Source organism: Beta vulgaris, chromosome 8 (genome assembly GCF_026745355.1).
Source record: "Beta vulgaris subsp. vulgaris cultivar EL10 chromosome 8, EL10.2, whole genome shotgun sequence".
NCBI classification, from domain to species: domain Eukaryota; kingdom Viridiplantae; phylum Streptophyta; class Magnoliopsida; order Caryophyllales; family Amaranthaceae; genus Beta; species Beta vulgaris.
In genome coordinates this window covers 48,259,152-48,273,778 of record NC_079209.1, presented here as the reverse complement: position 1 = coordinate 48,273,778, position 14,627 = coordinate 48,259,152, and the positions used below count along the sequence as shown (strand labels likewise).

At 34.4% G+C, this 14,627-nt stretch overlaps 1 protein-coding gene across 1 annotated transcript in view; it reads left to right on the top strand.

Annotated features, from left to right (window-relative positions):
- LOC104883621 (uncharacterized) overlaps window positions 1-5,742 on the top strand; it is a 39,319-nt gene extending 33,577 nt beyond the window's left edge. The window contains exons 6-9 of the mRNA XM_019247413.3: window positions 1,202-1,671; window positions 2,184-2,799; window positions 3,605-4,089; window positions 4,843-5,742. Coding sequence (XP_019102958.2) covers window positions 1,202-1,671; window positions 2,184-2,799; window positions 3,605-4,089; window positions 4,843-5,484 — 2,213 coding nt within the window. The 3' untranslated portion in view covers window positions 5,485-5,742. The remainder of the gene's footprint in view (window positions 1-1,201; window positions 1,672-2,183; window positions 2,800-3,604; window positions 4,090-4,842) is intronic.
- The last annotated feature ends 8,885 nt before the right edge of the window (window positions 5,743-14,627 follow it).

Here is a 14,627-nt window from a genome sequence, read left to right as displayed (position 1 = left end):
ATGGAAATGGAATGGTAATCATTACCACCACTAAAGTATTTTATTACTTGAGGGGGAGGAGGTGGTAACAAAATTGAGGAAGACCATTACCACCAAGTAATGATAATGGATTTGTGAGGGGTTGAACCAAACATGAAGAAAGAAAATTGGTAATTGATTTCGTTTCTTGGACCCTAAAAATAGTAAACCAAACAAGCTCTAAAAGTCAATGGTAAGTAGTAGCAGACCTAAGATGTTTATTATGGGGTGTTACTTGTTAGTGTCTCAACCTTAATATTGGTAACTTGGGGTTGCGAAATCAACATTCGAGACAATTTTTAAATTTTTTTAATGGCTTATTGAAAATTTTGTTAAAACATTTTTGACGTATCAAGTGTCACTAATTGTCTCAATGTCAGTCCTCCACTGATGCCAAGACATATACATTTTATATAAAAAAAAATTCTACTGAATATTATGAAGTCAATCTGCTTAAATATAATAATACTTCCATATATTTACACATGGAACATAAACAATGTGAGAAACTTTTGAGAATGGTTGACATAAAGTGGTGGATCATCACTTTGTGAATATAACTTACTTGGTGTAGCTTGTTATATGGGTCGTGGGTGGGAACTTAGTTTCCATTTAGGTATGCGCATAGCTCCGGTTGCAGCGGCTACTGCATGTTGTTTTCGTGATCTACTCAATTGGTCAAGGAAGCTTTTCTGATGGTATGTCTCAAGGAATCTCTGGAATTTTTAACTTTATGATTGTATTCCAGGCTGAGCACAACATCCTTATGCACCCACTTCACATGTTAGGAATAGCTGGTGTATTTGACGGCTTCTTATTTAGTGCTATGCATAGTTTCTTAGTAACTTCTAGTTTGATCAGGGAAAGTTAGAAAGTGGGGAACACCCCTTTTAAGGGTTGTATGTTGGTAGGTTAGCGGTAAAAATAAGTCCATTTAAAAGATGTAACGTATGACAATTTAAGAGAAGTGTGGCAAATAGAAAGAAACTTAGGAAATAGTACATTTGGTATGAGAAAGAAAATGACGTCGATAAAATTTCTTTTGACTAATCTATCGTCTAAATCAACCAACAAAGTTTCACCATCATAATCACAACTCTTTATTTTCCAATATATTACAATTGTGTTTTATAGCTACTAATTATGTTATGCACTTATGCTATATATATATTATGTGTTGCAGCAAAGAATTACCTAGAGAACTTGTCTGAACAGATGCAGTCACTTGTGTACATTCAAGATTTAGAGGGCTTCACTCCAGTTTTAAGAGCACTGCGACATGGACGCCTTGGAGTGGCAACATTTCTTATTGGACAATGCCCTCGTTCGATTGGAATCCCAGACAATAAGGGTAGAACAGTTCTGCACCACTTGAGGGGTTTGGTTGTAGATCTTGTTGATGACATAAAAGATATATTGCCAGTGTGGAACGAATTTTTCAAACATCCCGGTGTTGATGACCTTAGGATAGAACAAAACGTAGATGGGAACACACCGCTACATTTATCCATTATTGATGGCGATTTCACTAAAGCAAAATTTCTCATGGAAAAATGCCTCCAGTCGAAAAATAAACGAGAATTGGATATCGTCAACAATGATGGTCACTCAGTTTTTGATCTAGTCTCGTCACGAGCCCATATACCTGCCACGGTATGGTGCATACTATTTTTACTCTTTCGTTCATATATTGCTTAATTTCATCTGTACCAAAATAGTATCACCATTTTGACTTTCTCTCACTGTTCACAAACTACACTTTGATTAATGTACCTTTTACCATTTGACAACAAAACTTACCATATACTACCTCCGTTCTGTAACCTTTGGATATTAAGTTTTGAAATATCAAATTAATATCATTTGACTTTCAAATTCTATGATTAAAAGCCTATTAATTAGTATCATTGTTAGGTCAACAATTTTAATGTATGGTGTAATCGTGCATGTTATATGTATCTAACATAGCACACAAAATATAGCGTGTGGGTGTAAAGAGATAGTGTTTGTATTTCTAAAGTAGTAAAATAAGAGAAAAACAACGCAAACACTACTTTTTTACACAAAAATACTATTTCTTTATACACCAATTCTACTTTACAGTATTCTTTTTGCAAGAATAGGATAAACTCAACTTAATCCTTTTTTTCTACTACTTTTCACAGAAAGAACTGCAATCATTAGTGAGTAGAAGCTATGTGAAAGAGAGAGAATTAATCGACAAAGTGATGGATGACGAGCTCTACTGGGCAGCAGTAAATGGAGACTATCAAATATTTGAATCAATTAGTAATGATGCTACAACAAACGATGCTGAAAGTAGACCACCCATACTTCCTGAAGCCTACTTCTGCAGTCAAACACCAGGTGGAAGCAATATGATTCACATAGCCCTCCGACATGGTGGAAAAACAAATGTAGAGCAATTCATCGAGATTGCTCTACAAAAATACCCAATATTGAGCATGCGACCAGATAATAACGGAGATACTCCACTTCATCTTGCTGCTAAGTGGAAGAGTGGTGTATCATCACTGGAATCATTAATAAAGGCATCAAAAGCTTTTCTCCAAGCACTGGAGGAGAGTACGAAAGCTTTCCATGTTGCACCATGGGCTGTGAAAAATTACAAGGGCAGTTTCCCGATTCATGAGGCTTTACAAACTGGTAACTTGGAAGCGGCAAATGCTTTGCTCGGTTGCGACACTGAGGCTGCTTCTCGTGTTAATGACTTGGGTGATACTCCATTACATTCTTTTGCCAAGAATGGTTTTTCAAACAGTAAGTCTCTTATCAATTTAGTCTACCGAGAAATAATATTTGTGGTCTGTTTGGTTAGTGGTCATAAATGGTGCTAATGCTAATGAAATTTAGTGTAAAGTTGTAAAGAAGTTCTCATGCCAATGACCATGGGAATGAAACTTTATCACAAAATATGAATTTGCATTTATAAATTTTTATTACCACCCAATATCACCTTCCTAAATGGTAATGTATAATAATGAGATTTTAGGAACAAAATCGATATCTTGCCACTCAATGTTGTTAAAATCGAGATTCTAGTTTGAATCGAAAACAACCTTTAGAATCGAATCGTAGAATCGTAAGATTCTACAAACATGTATAATCAAGATATTGCACTCAATCTTCATTGAATATGCTAAAATCATATGTCAAAAGACCTAAAAATTGGAAAAATTAGTTGTTTACCCACTATATTGGCAATAACTAATAATATACAGGTTTTCGCTAGCCAACAGAAATGTATAGAATCGTCTAGAGTTTAGCTCACTTACAAGTTAGGAGGTTCCATCTTAAAACCAATTGGTGATAGGAAGAGTAACTCATCTTATAAAGTGGTTTATGCTCTCATCTTTTTTCAATGTGGGACACTCACAAGTAGACTTTCAATGGGTTTCAACACCTCTTACCAAACGGGTTGTTGGGGTATTGTATAGGATAGCTTTGATAATTTTAATAGCTTGTAGTTTTAATATACTCCATGTAAATTCTAATATTAGCTTAATTTTTTTATAGTACCCTGTCTGTTGTTCTTGTTCATAGTCTAAATAACTATTCCATCTAGGTGATGGTGACCATGTAGAAGAGTTTGTGGACACATTGCTTAAAAAGAGTAATCAAGCAGCATACATGCGAGATGATGACGGTCTTACACCGTTGCTAAGTGCAGCAAGATCAGGTCGTCTTCAGGTTGCACAAGCTATACTCTTATATCGTCCACAATCAGCGTATCTCAGAGACCCAAGTGGCCGGACATTTTTGCATCTCTTGCGTTTTACAGGTGAAGATATTGATGAGAGTTTAGCCGGGAGTTTTGAGAATACAGGGAAGCAGTTATTTGAAATCCCTGAAGCGGATGCTCAGAGACTAGTGCAAGATTATGAAGGAAACACACCACTCCATTACGCCATTAAAACTCAAAACACTGTTGCTGCTATTGTATTGACTCAAAGGTGTTTAGATGATGAAGAACAAAGAGAACTTGGATTGGTTAATAATGAGGGTCATACAATTCCAGATTTACTTGCATCACATGACGTCCCAAATGAGGTACTTCTATATGTGATGTATTAATTAACAATGTGATATATACTCGTGTACCCTGCTTCCATTGTTTTATCCATCTCCGGATTGAATATATGGACTATTCCCCTCCACATATCACATCCAGTATTGTCGACTAAGGCTCCATTTGGTAGGGCGTAAAACATTTTTAGTGTAAAATGATTTTCATGGAAAATAATTTACAATGAAAAGCACAATTCCAAAATTAATTTTCCGTTGTTTGGTTCATTGTAAGAAAAATGATGAAATGAAAGGAAAATGAAAGGAAAGTAAGGAGGTAGTGAGATGAGTGTACAAGAGAGATAAGGAAAACAGTTTCGCCTTAATTTTGAAGTGAAAATGGTTTTCCATCACTAGGAGAGTAATTTTACTTCAAGGTAAAATGATTTTACACTCTTTTGCCAACCAAATAATGTAAAATTGAAAATAGAGGAAAACGGTTTACGCCCTACCAAACGGAGCCTAACTGAAAGTAAACTAGGAATTTTTCACTTGCTATTTATGAAAATAATCATCTCTTACATGTGTTCATGATTAGATATCTTATTACACATAGGATGGAATTATACAAGAATAGTTATAAGTACTAATATACACTGTTTATATTACAAATACATAACATGACACACACCCACATGCATGTACTGTCCATAAACTTAATATGTCCTTTACATGAAGTATATGGTACTTAAATTGGCTTCGCTTTTCTCATTTGATCGTTTTCATTGAATACAACAGGTTATAGAGCTAATCCGAAAGAAAATGCCCAAGGCAGTGTACTTAGCTAGAAGCTCATATGGTATCCGCAAGACAGAAATGAAAGACTCAGCCAATGCTCTTTCTGTGGTTGCTGCTTTATTAGCAACCATAACTTTCGCAGCTGGGTTGCAGGTGCCTGGTGGATTTGATGAAAATGATGGTTCTCCTGTTCTTATGGCAAAACCAGCATTTACTATATTCGTCGTGGCGAACACCACCGCAATGTCCTGCTCAATGCTCTGTCTATTCCTACTCCTTTGGGTGATGGGCATTGGCAAAATTCATGGATCCCTCATGGTATTAGATATCTCTATAATCTTGCTTCGTTTATCATTCTATCTTACCCTGCTAACATTCACAATGGGTGTGTATGTGACTACTATACAAAAGAGTTTATGGCTAGGTATCGTTGTCTGTGTACTTGGATTCCTCACCTTCCTTCTCACATGGAAGTTTTCCATCAAAACTGTCGCTAAATATGGTGGGCGTGCTCATATTAGCATAAAGACCTTTATAAAGTTTGTCAACTCCAAGTGTAGCCAATACATAAAGGTTCGAGGTGACAGTAGTCAATCAAAGAAAAGATTCGAAAGATCAAGGCATTTGATTAGGAAGGTTTAAATATTGCGCACAAGGGTATGCCAATATGCCATGATAAACATGTTGGTTTGGTACGTCAAAGGATCAATTCAATCAAAAGTTAAGCTCCTAGTATCAAAGCTATGAAGTATTGAAGTTACTTGTTCTTTATAAAACTTTTTCCTTTGAATAGATTATTTACCAGTTTTAATCTATTGTATTTTTATCTTGTATTACTCTTTTGTTCATAAGTTTGTCCAAGACAGTAAATCCTAACAAAGGCATTGAGGCCATTGGTCACGTCTTTTTGAGCATGGGGTAGAATTCAGGACTGAACTAAGTCAAGTTTTTAAAATTGGATTGAGTATGTTATCCAAAATTATGAGCTCTATAGTAGAGGACTTTGGCCCTCTTTTTCTACTAGTAGTAAAACCAATAAACCGGTGAAAAATGAAGTTTATACTATTGAAGACTTTGAGCAAAGCATTGATGATCAGGAGATCCCCGAAATCATAAATGACTCGGTTTATAAAATGAGTAAATATAACATTTTCAAAAATGATTACATCATTAAAACACAAAAGAAAGATATACAGTTTTCGAAACCTATTGATTCTATCATTATTCACAAATCACAATAAAATCTTACCAAAACATATTAAAAAAGGACATCGGTACATCTATAAAGGGTTTGTGCAAGTAGGTTTCAAACCCTTCTCTCAAGAAGGACTGAAAATAGCCTTTATTATCGCTTTAAATGATAAAAATATCTTATCTTCTTTGCTTTTGCAAATTAAAACACACAATTATAGATTTAAGTTCAACACATCCATCCCGACAGCATTAATTTGAAGAGTTCATCACAAAGCTATGATATCTGCTTTTAATACTAAAAATATACATCGGTAAATGATAAGAGCATATTTTAACATTATTTAGTTGCATATTATGGTGCATTAACATGTAGTATTAGATCATTTACATTGCATTTATGCATATTTAGGTCCCTTTGATGAGCTACGATACCTTTACGGTTGTTTGGTCTTTTGATGTAATCTCAGGTAATTTAGACTCCTGTTTGAGGAAAATACATCTAAGGCACTTGGATTACATTCAAAACGATATATCATGTACCCAAAACGTGGAATCGATGAAGATACAAATGACTTTGTGTAGTTGTCTTCACAATAATCTCATTTATTTCGATGGAGAAGGGAGCCCCCTTTCTTATACACTTTTACATCTAGGATCCGACTTGTATCATTGATACTAATAGGAACTGAACCATTATGGCAAAGAAAATTTTGATTCAACGGGAGAAGAAGGGGGCCCTCGTCTAGGCTGCTATGGTAAGGAGGGGCCCCATCATTGCATTCAGAAAGAAGAAGCCTATGCATATAAAGAAAGGTACGTATTTACATATAAAATAAGGAAGAAACAAGAAAGAAAGAAAGAAAGAAAGAAAGAAAGAAAGAAAGAAAGAGGAAAAAGACAAGAGAATAGCTGCTAATTAGCTAAAATCATATGTGATATCCGAAATCACTGATAGGATATCAAAGTAAAGTATCAATTGTGCGAAATATGACACCTCTAAACCATTTTGTCCATAACTTTTGACGAAAAAATTATAGTGAGGTTATTCTAGTTGGATTGGAAACTAGACTTAAAGAGGTTTTCAACGATATATTACATATTCCAAACGAAGCTCTGGATCAAAAGTTATAGCTGTTCGAAGTTGAGCTGAATAATTTGATGATTACAGGACAACACTCCCATGTCATTTTTGACACGTCCATGTCACTCTGATTTCTTCAAGGCAGACGCTTATATTCGTATAATAGTTTATATAGTTAAAGGTCAACAGGTTTGTGTCAATATTGACACGATCGTGTTGGTCTGCTCCATGATGCATTTTGTTCTGTCGGTTTTATTATGTTCGGAAGCTATAAATACTCTTTTATTTGTTTTATGATGGGACTGTAGTTTATTAGATACACTTTTTAGGGTTTCTAGAGAGAAGTTAGAGAGAGAAACTGATAGATCTTCATTGTTCTCCAAGACTCTTCCTTTCTTCCTTTGATTCAAGTATTTATTTTCTCCTTCTTTTCTCTTTGTTTAGTATTATGAATTTTAATTATTCTTCTCTAGTTTCTTTATTTATTTCAATTATACTTCAGTAATTCTTTTATCAATGGTTAAGTTGAACCCTGCTATAAATTAATTCATGATTATGCCTTCAAATTCACAAATAAATTGTTTAATTATTCTTGCTTGATCGATTGTGCATATTAAAGTACTAGATTAGAGATAACTAGTGTTGTTATTATTTCATTGCCTTGATCAAAACTAGAATTGGGTTTTGACGGATTTCATTATTTCAATTAAGGACATGAAATTCTCCACGTATGGGAGTAGGTGGAATGGATTATTAGAAAGTTAGGGTGTTGCGTTTAATGTCAATAATTTACGTGATTCCACGAGAGTAGGCTTGAGTATATATTAAGGATACCATCGATACTTTGGAGAGGTTTAGTATGGTATTTTATAGGGTGTACTTTTCATTGTGAACATTTAATTGATTAGTTTGAAGTAGGAATTATTATTGCATTAATTCATGCTAGTGGGGATACTTGACTCTAGATTTTTTTCATGCTAAGCATGCAGGGACGGATCCAGGATTTTAGACCAGGGTAGTGCAACTTTACATTACTAGAAACTCAAAAAAAAAGTTCGTAATTACTAAATTCAAAATGTTACAAAATCCAAATACAACCTTGAAATCAATAATAAAAGAAAATTACAATTGTTCACGTCGGGTTCTCAAATTTTGGAACCGATTTACAATCGCATCAACTTCAACATTACAAAACAAATCTTTCTTAAGAGAAGTAACTAAACAATCATTTAGCAATCCATCTCCCATGCTATTTCGTAATTTATTTTTGATCATAGTCATAGTAGAGATCAGAATGCTCTTTCTACGCTTGCAATTGCCACAGGAAGAATTAACACCAACTTCAAAAGCAAACTAACAAATTCCACAAATTCACAATTTCAACAACATATGATATATCACTCCCAAATTTCCACAAATTCAACATGTAAAATATCACTATCAAATTCCACAAATTCGAATATTCAATAACAATCTTACTTATTCTTCCAACTCAACAAATTCAAATATGACAACAATCAATCAAAACTCAACTAACAAATCAAAATTTCAACCCAACTAAGAATCATATATACTTCACAACAATCACAATTCACAACTAACAATCAAAATTCAGCCCAACATTCAAAATTCCAACAATTGAAATCTTCAATAGTAAAACTACTCACTCATAATTGAAATAACAAATCAATTGATAAATACATTGAAAGACATAATAATCATAATAATAAAGGCAAAGAAGAGATTAGAAAAACTTAGTCTTTACTTGAATGGATCAAACTTGTAGAATTCAAGGTTCAATAATGGAGTTTCCTCTCAAAAGCTCTCTAAAAAGTAATACGCTATTTTCTAATAATAAAAAAGTGCCAAAAAGTCTGTTTAATAAAACCTAATATTGCTTACATAAACTAGAAAATGAAATAATTAAAAGTCGCGAAAATAGCCGGATAGCAGTATGCACGGGCAAGTAGAAAGTTGCACGGGCGTGCAACACAGTGCACGGGCGAGCCTAATTCTGCTTGGGCGTGCACACAAAACAGAAGGTTTTTGATGTTTTAGTTTGCAATAGTGCACGGGCAAGCGGAATCTCGCTTGGGCGTGCGCCTTGGTGCGTGGGCAAGCGAGATTCTGCTTGGTCCCGCAAAGAATGTATTTTTCAATATCATCATTTCTTCATCCCCAAAGCACTCAAACTCATCTTCTCTGTTCAAAAACTGCCATGTAGACCATCTACGTAACATATTAGCTTATCTTAGTCACAATCGGCCTCAAGAACCTGAAAATCACATAAAAGAGCCGAAAGTATCTCGAAATAACACAATGGTTCAAAAGAATGCTCAAATCATGCAATTAAATCTAAGATGCACTAAAAACTACATGAAAACGAGACTTAATACCTACCTAGATATGGCCAACAGTGTGGGCAAATTCAACCCATCCAACCCAGCCACCTCACGGGCTATGTGGGCTGGGCCAGCAAAAAGCCCGGTCCAGTCCAGCTCGAACCGTGAAATTGGTGGGTGGGCCGTGGGTCAGAATTCTTGAGCCCAGTCCACTAAAGCCGACTACTAAAATCGCCCAGCCCGGACCATGAAACCGGTCCAATCCGACCCATGAACCAGACCAGCCCAATCCAAGTAAATATTGAACCAAATTGTGTATATTTTAATCAAATTGTATATATTTTAATCAAATTGCATATATTATAAGTCAATAATTTAAAAATAATGAAATTATTCATTAATATTAATATTTGTATATATTTTTAATTCATTTTAAATATTTTATGTAACAACGATAGATAATTTCAATGATTAAATAATTTTGAAAAAAAAAATTCTCATGTCGGCCCGTCAGCCCGGTCCAGCCCACCAGACCTACGAACCGTGAAAATTGGTAACAGACCGGTGAGGGCCAAGATTTTTCAGCCCGCCCAACCCATGAATTTCACGGTCTCGTTCTGGGTCGTGAAATCTCAGCCCAGCCCACTACGGCCCACGGGCCGGCCCGCCCAGCCCGCACCAATGGCCATCACTATACCTACCTATATGCAACTAAAAACCAACTTATCACAAAACGTGTATATTTTTTTCATTTCATCAATGACAAGTATTATTTGATGTTATTATTAATAGTATTAGTGTTGCCATCTATTAAAAAGTTTGTACTTTGAACAATGACAAATATTATTGAAATGTGTACTTCTTAGGCTTGAATTATCATTTCAATATAATTAGTCGAATCATATTGAAAAAAAGTATTAGCAAAATAATAATTAGCAATATTAAAATATTATTATTATCATTATTTTAAATAATTATAATACTAAAAGTAATAGTAGTAGGAGTAATAATAAAAATAATAATAATATAATAATAATAATAATTGTAATCATGATATTAATATTTATAATAGTAATACTAATAGTAGTAATAATAATAATTATCATTGTTTTATTACCAGAGAATTAAATGAGTGAACTGAACAGAACTGATTGCAACTGAACTGAACTGAATTGAACTGAAAATAAGTTGGGGAGAACAGACCCTTAAATGGTTGTTTCTGACAAATTTTCCTTTAATAAAATTAAGGAAAAAGATATATGCAGCCGTTAAGGCTGCATATAAGAAGTTAAAAATGGAAAAATTATGCATTAATTATTTATTTATTTTATCGATTGATGCATAATTTTTCAAAAATTCTGAACTTATTTCCACTTTAATTGGTGTATCTATGTCTTATATACAACCCTAAGTGTTGCTTATAGCATAACCCTAAAATTAAAAAGAAAATAAGAAGAAGATATATTTTCACTTTCAATTTATAAAAAATAATGTGATGACTCAGATTATTAAATATCTCTATTATATAAGGGAAAGGGGTGAGCTATGGTGTCCCCGAATTAAGTGACTATTTTACCCCCATTCCCTTTTTAAATTACAAATTCACTTATAAACGAAAGGGGTCTTCAAACAAAAATACTAGAAATAAAATTATAACAATCACTCACAAGTCAACTAAACTCATAGAATTGCATAATTTACATTATACAAATCACTCAAATGAGGAAACTTTACAAAAGTAAAGAATCACTTACAAACTACAACCAATACACTACAACATCGATACATACTCACAAAAATATTCACAAATATTTGACTTGAAATATTCACAAAAATATTCACAAATATTAATATTTGTATATATTTTTAATTCATTTTAAAGATTTTATGTAATAATAATAGATAATTTCAATGATTAAATAATTTTGAAATGCCAGCCCACCAGACCCACGAACCGTGAAAATCGGTAACAGACCGGTGAGGGTCAAGATTTTTCAGCCCGCAGACCAGCCCGCCCAAACCATGAATTTCACGGTCCCGTCCTGGGTCATGAAATCTCAGCCCAGCCCACTACGGCCCACGGTCCGCCCAGCCCGCACCAATGGCCATCACTATACCTACCTTTGCAACTAAAAACCAACTTATCACAAAACGTGTATATTTTTTTCATTTCAACAATGACAAGTATTATTTGATGTTATTATTAATAGTATTATTAGTGTTGTCATCTATTCAAAAGTTTGTACTTTGAACAATGACAAATATTATTGAAATGTGCACTTCTTAGGCTTGAATTATCATTTCAATATAATTAGTCGAATCATATTGAAAAAAAGTATTAGCAAAATAATAATTAGCAATATTAAAATATTGTTATTATTTTAAATAATTATAATACTAAAAGTAATAGTGATAGGAGTAATAATAAAAATAATAATAATAATATAATAATAATTGTAATCATGATATTAATATTTATAATAGTAATAGTAATAGTAGTAATGATAATAATTATCATTGTTTTATTACCAGAGAATTAAATGAGTGAAGTGAACAGAACTGATTGCAACTGAACTGAATTGAACTGAAAATAAGTTTTTTTTTTTGCTAATTAAGGTAATATTATTGATTTTCAAACCAAACACCCAATTTCCCCAAGGGCAAACAAACCAACTAGGTTGGACCCTTTACCCAAGGGGAAAGCCAGATTACATCACCAAATACAAACTAAGTCAAATTCCTAAACCAAATTTGATCTGCTCTAGACACTTTACTAGGTATAACACTAGTAATACGCATTTTCAGTTCAGCTCTTACAATTTTCATGGTGCTATTAATTGTAGGTATACAATGATTCCAGTAGTTGGAGTTTCCAGTCCTCCATATCTGATACAATATAGCTGCAATTCCAGCATTAAAAACTTGTTTCTTAAACATAGTCAACCTGCTTCTTCTGGTCCATCTGCATAAGTGCATCAGATCCTGTGTATCACATTTAATCCCCATCCATTGCTTGAGCTGAATCAAACATGTCTTACTATATACACATTGAAAGAAGAGATGATGATGTGAGTTTCATCTTGAGTACCACATAATAGGCATAATGTTGATCCACTGATGCCTATTTGAGCCAGTTTTGCTGTAGTATTTAACTTCTGCTGAATTGCCAGCCAATATATGAATCGATGTTTAGGAATGCTAAGTCTATTCCAGATACACTTAGCCCAAACTTGCTTTTGTTGTTCACCTTTCATTTTACCATACACTTCTTTAACTGAGTCCTGAATCATGGCTTGTAAATCAGCATGAGTGTAGAATCTTTTCAATTTTTCCTTGATTCCACAAATAGTTCTCCAGTACCAGCTAGCTGTAGTTCCTGGGACATACTCCCACCAATCATCATCTCTAATATACACAGCATTAACCCATTTTATACATAGATTGTCTTGTTTGGTAGAAATTGCCCATACATACTTTCCCAAACAAGCTATATTCCATAACTTCACATCTCTGAAGCCTAAACCACCTGCTTCCTTCTTGGTACAAAGCTGTTCCCATGCTATTAACCCAGGTTTGCTACTGAAATACTGCCCACTCCAAAGAAAAGCTCTGCAAGCTTTAATAACATCATTAAGTGTTCTCTGTGGGAGAAGGAAAACCTGTGCCCAGTATACATGAAGGCTGAGCAAAACTAAATTGATCAGTTGACATCTAGCCATATAAGAAAGGTGCCTGGAGCTCCACACTCTTATTCTTGTGGTTATCTTGGCTGTCAATACTTCACACTGTGCAGTAGTGATTTTGCTAGAGCAGATGGGGACTCCAAGGTATTTGAAAGGTAATGAACTCCTTTCAAATCCTGATGCATCTATGATCCTTTGGACTTCCTGTTCCTTCATTCCACATGTATACATAGCAGATTTTTGTACATTTGCTCTCAAGCCAGATGTGTTAGAGAACAATTTAAATGCCCCCAATAACAGATACAGTGAAGGATAATCACCTTTGCAGCAAAGTATAAGATCATCTGCAAAACACAAGTGAGTCAACCTCATTGCTTTGCACTTAGGATGATACTGAAACTTATCTATTCTGCTCATTTTGCATAATACCCTTGATAGGTATTCCATACAAATCACAAAGAGTAGGGGAGACAATGGATCTCCTTGTCTCAATCCCCTTGATGATTTGAAAAATCCCTCCATAGAACCATTAATCATCAGAGAAAACATAGGTGTACTTATGCATTCCATTACTAGCTGTATAAATCTAGCTGGGAATTGCAAATGTATAAGCATTTCTTTCAAAAACTCCCAATTCACTGTATCATAGGCTTTCTGGATGTCTATCTTTAAGATGCAGCTTGGTGAAGCCTTCTTCCTCCCATAACTTTTCACCAAATCCTGTACCACCATGATGTTATGGGCTATGTATCTTCCATGTACAAAGCCCCCCTGATTCTCCATTATTATATCAGGTAAAATCTGTCTCAGCCTCCCACATAGAACCTTTGTAACACATTTGTATATTGTGTTGCAACAGGAAATGGGCCTGAATTCCTTCACACTTTTAGGGCACTTGACCTTAGGTATGAGAGTGATAGTGGTAATATTGAGTTCCTTCAATAATTTTCCACTTTGTAAGACATCAAGAACAGCCAGGACCACTTCTTCACCCACAACATCCCATGAATCCCTATAAAAGGATGAGCTGAAGCCATCAGGACCAGGAGCTTTACTCCCTGGTATTGATAATAGGGCTTGTTTTACTTCTTCAACAGTATAAGGAGCTTCTAATAAATCCTTGTGAGCATCAGTGAGCACAGGACCATATTCCATAACCAAGGGTGATACTGAATTTCTAGGTTCTGTTGTACCAAGAAGATCCTTATAATATGCCAAGAAAGCTGTTGTAACCTCCTTAGCATCATCCACCAATCTCCCATCAGCATCATATATACTGTAAACATGGTTTTGAATTTTTCTAGCTTTGATACTTTGATGGAAAAGAGTGGTATTCTCATCCCCACTCTTAATCCATTCTATCTTAGCTTTTTGTTTCGAAAATTCAATATATGTTTTATGTTTACAAATATATTCTTTCACTGCTATAAGTTCAGCATCAGCATACCTTGTATCTCTTGGATGTTGGTGCATCAATTTTTGAGC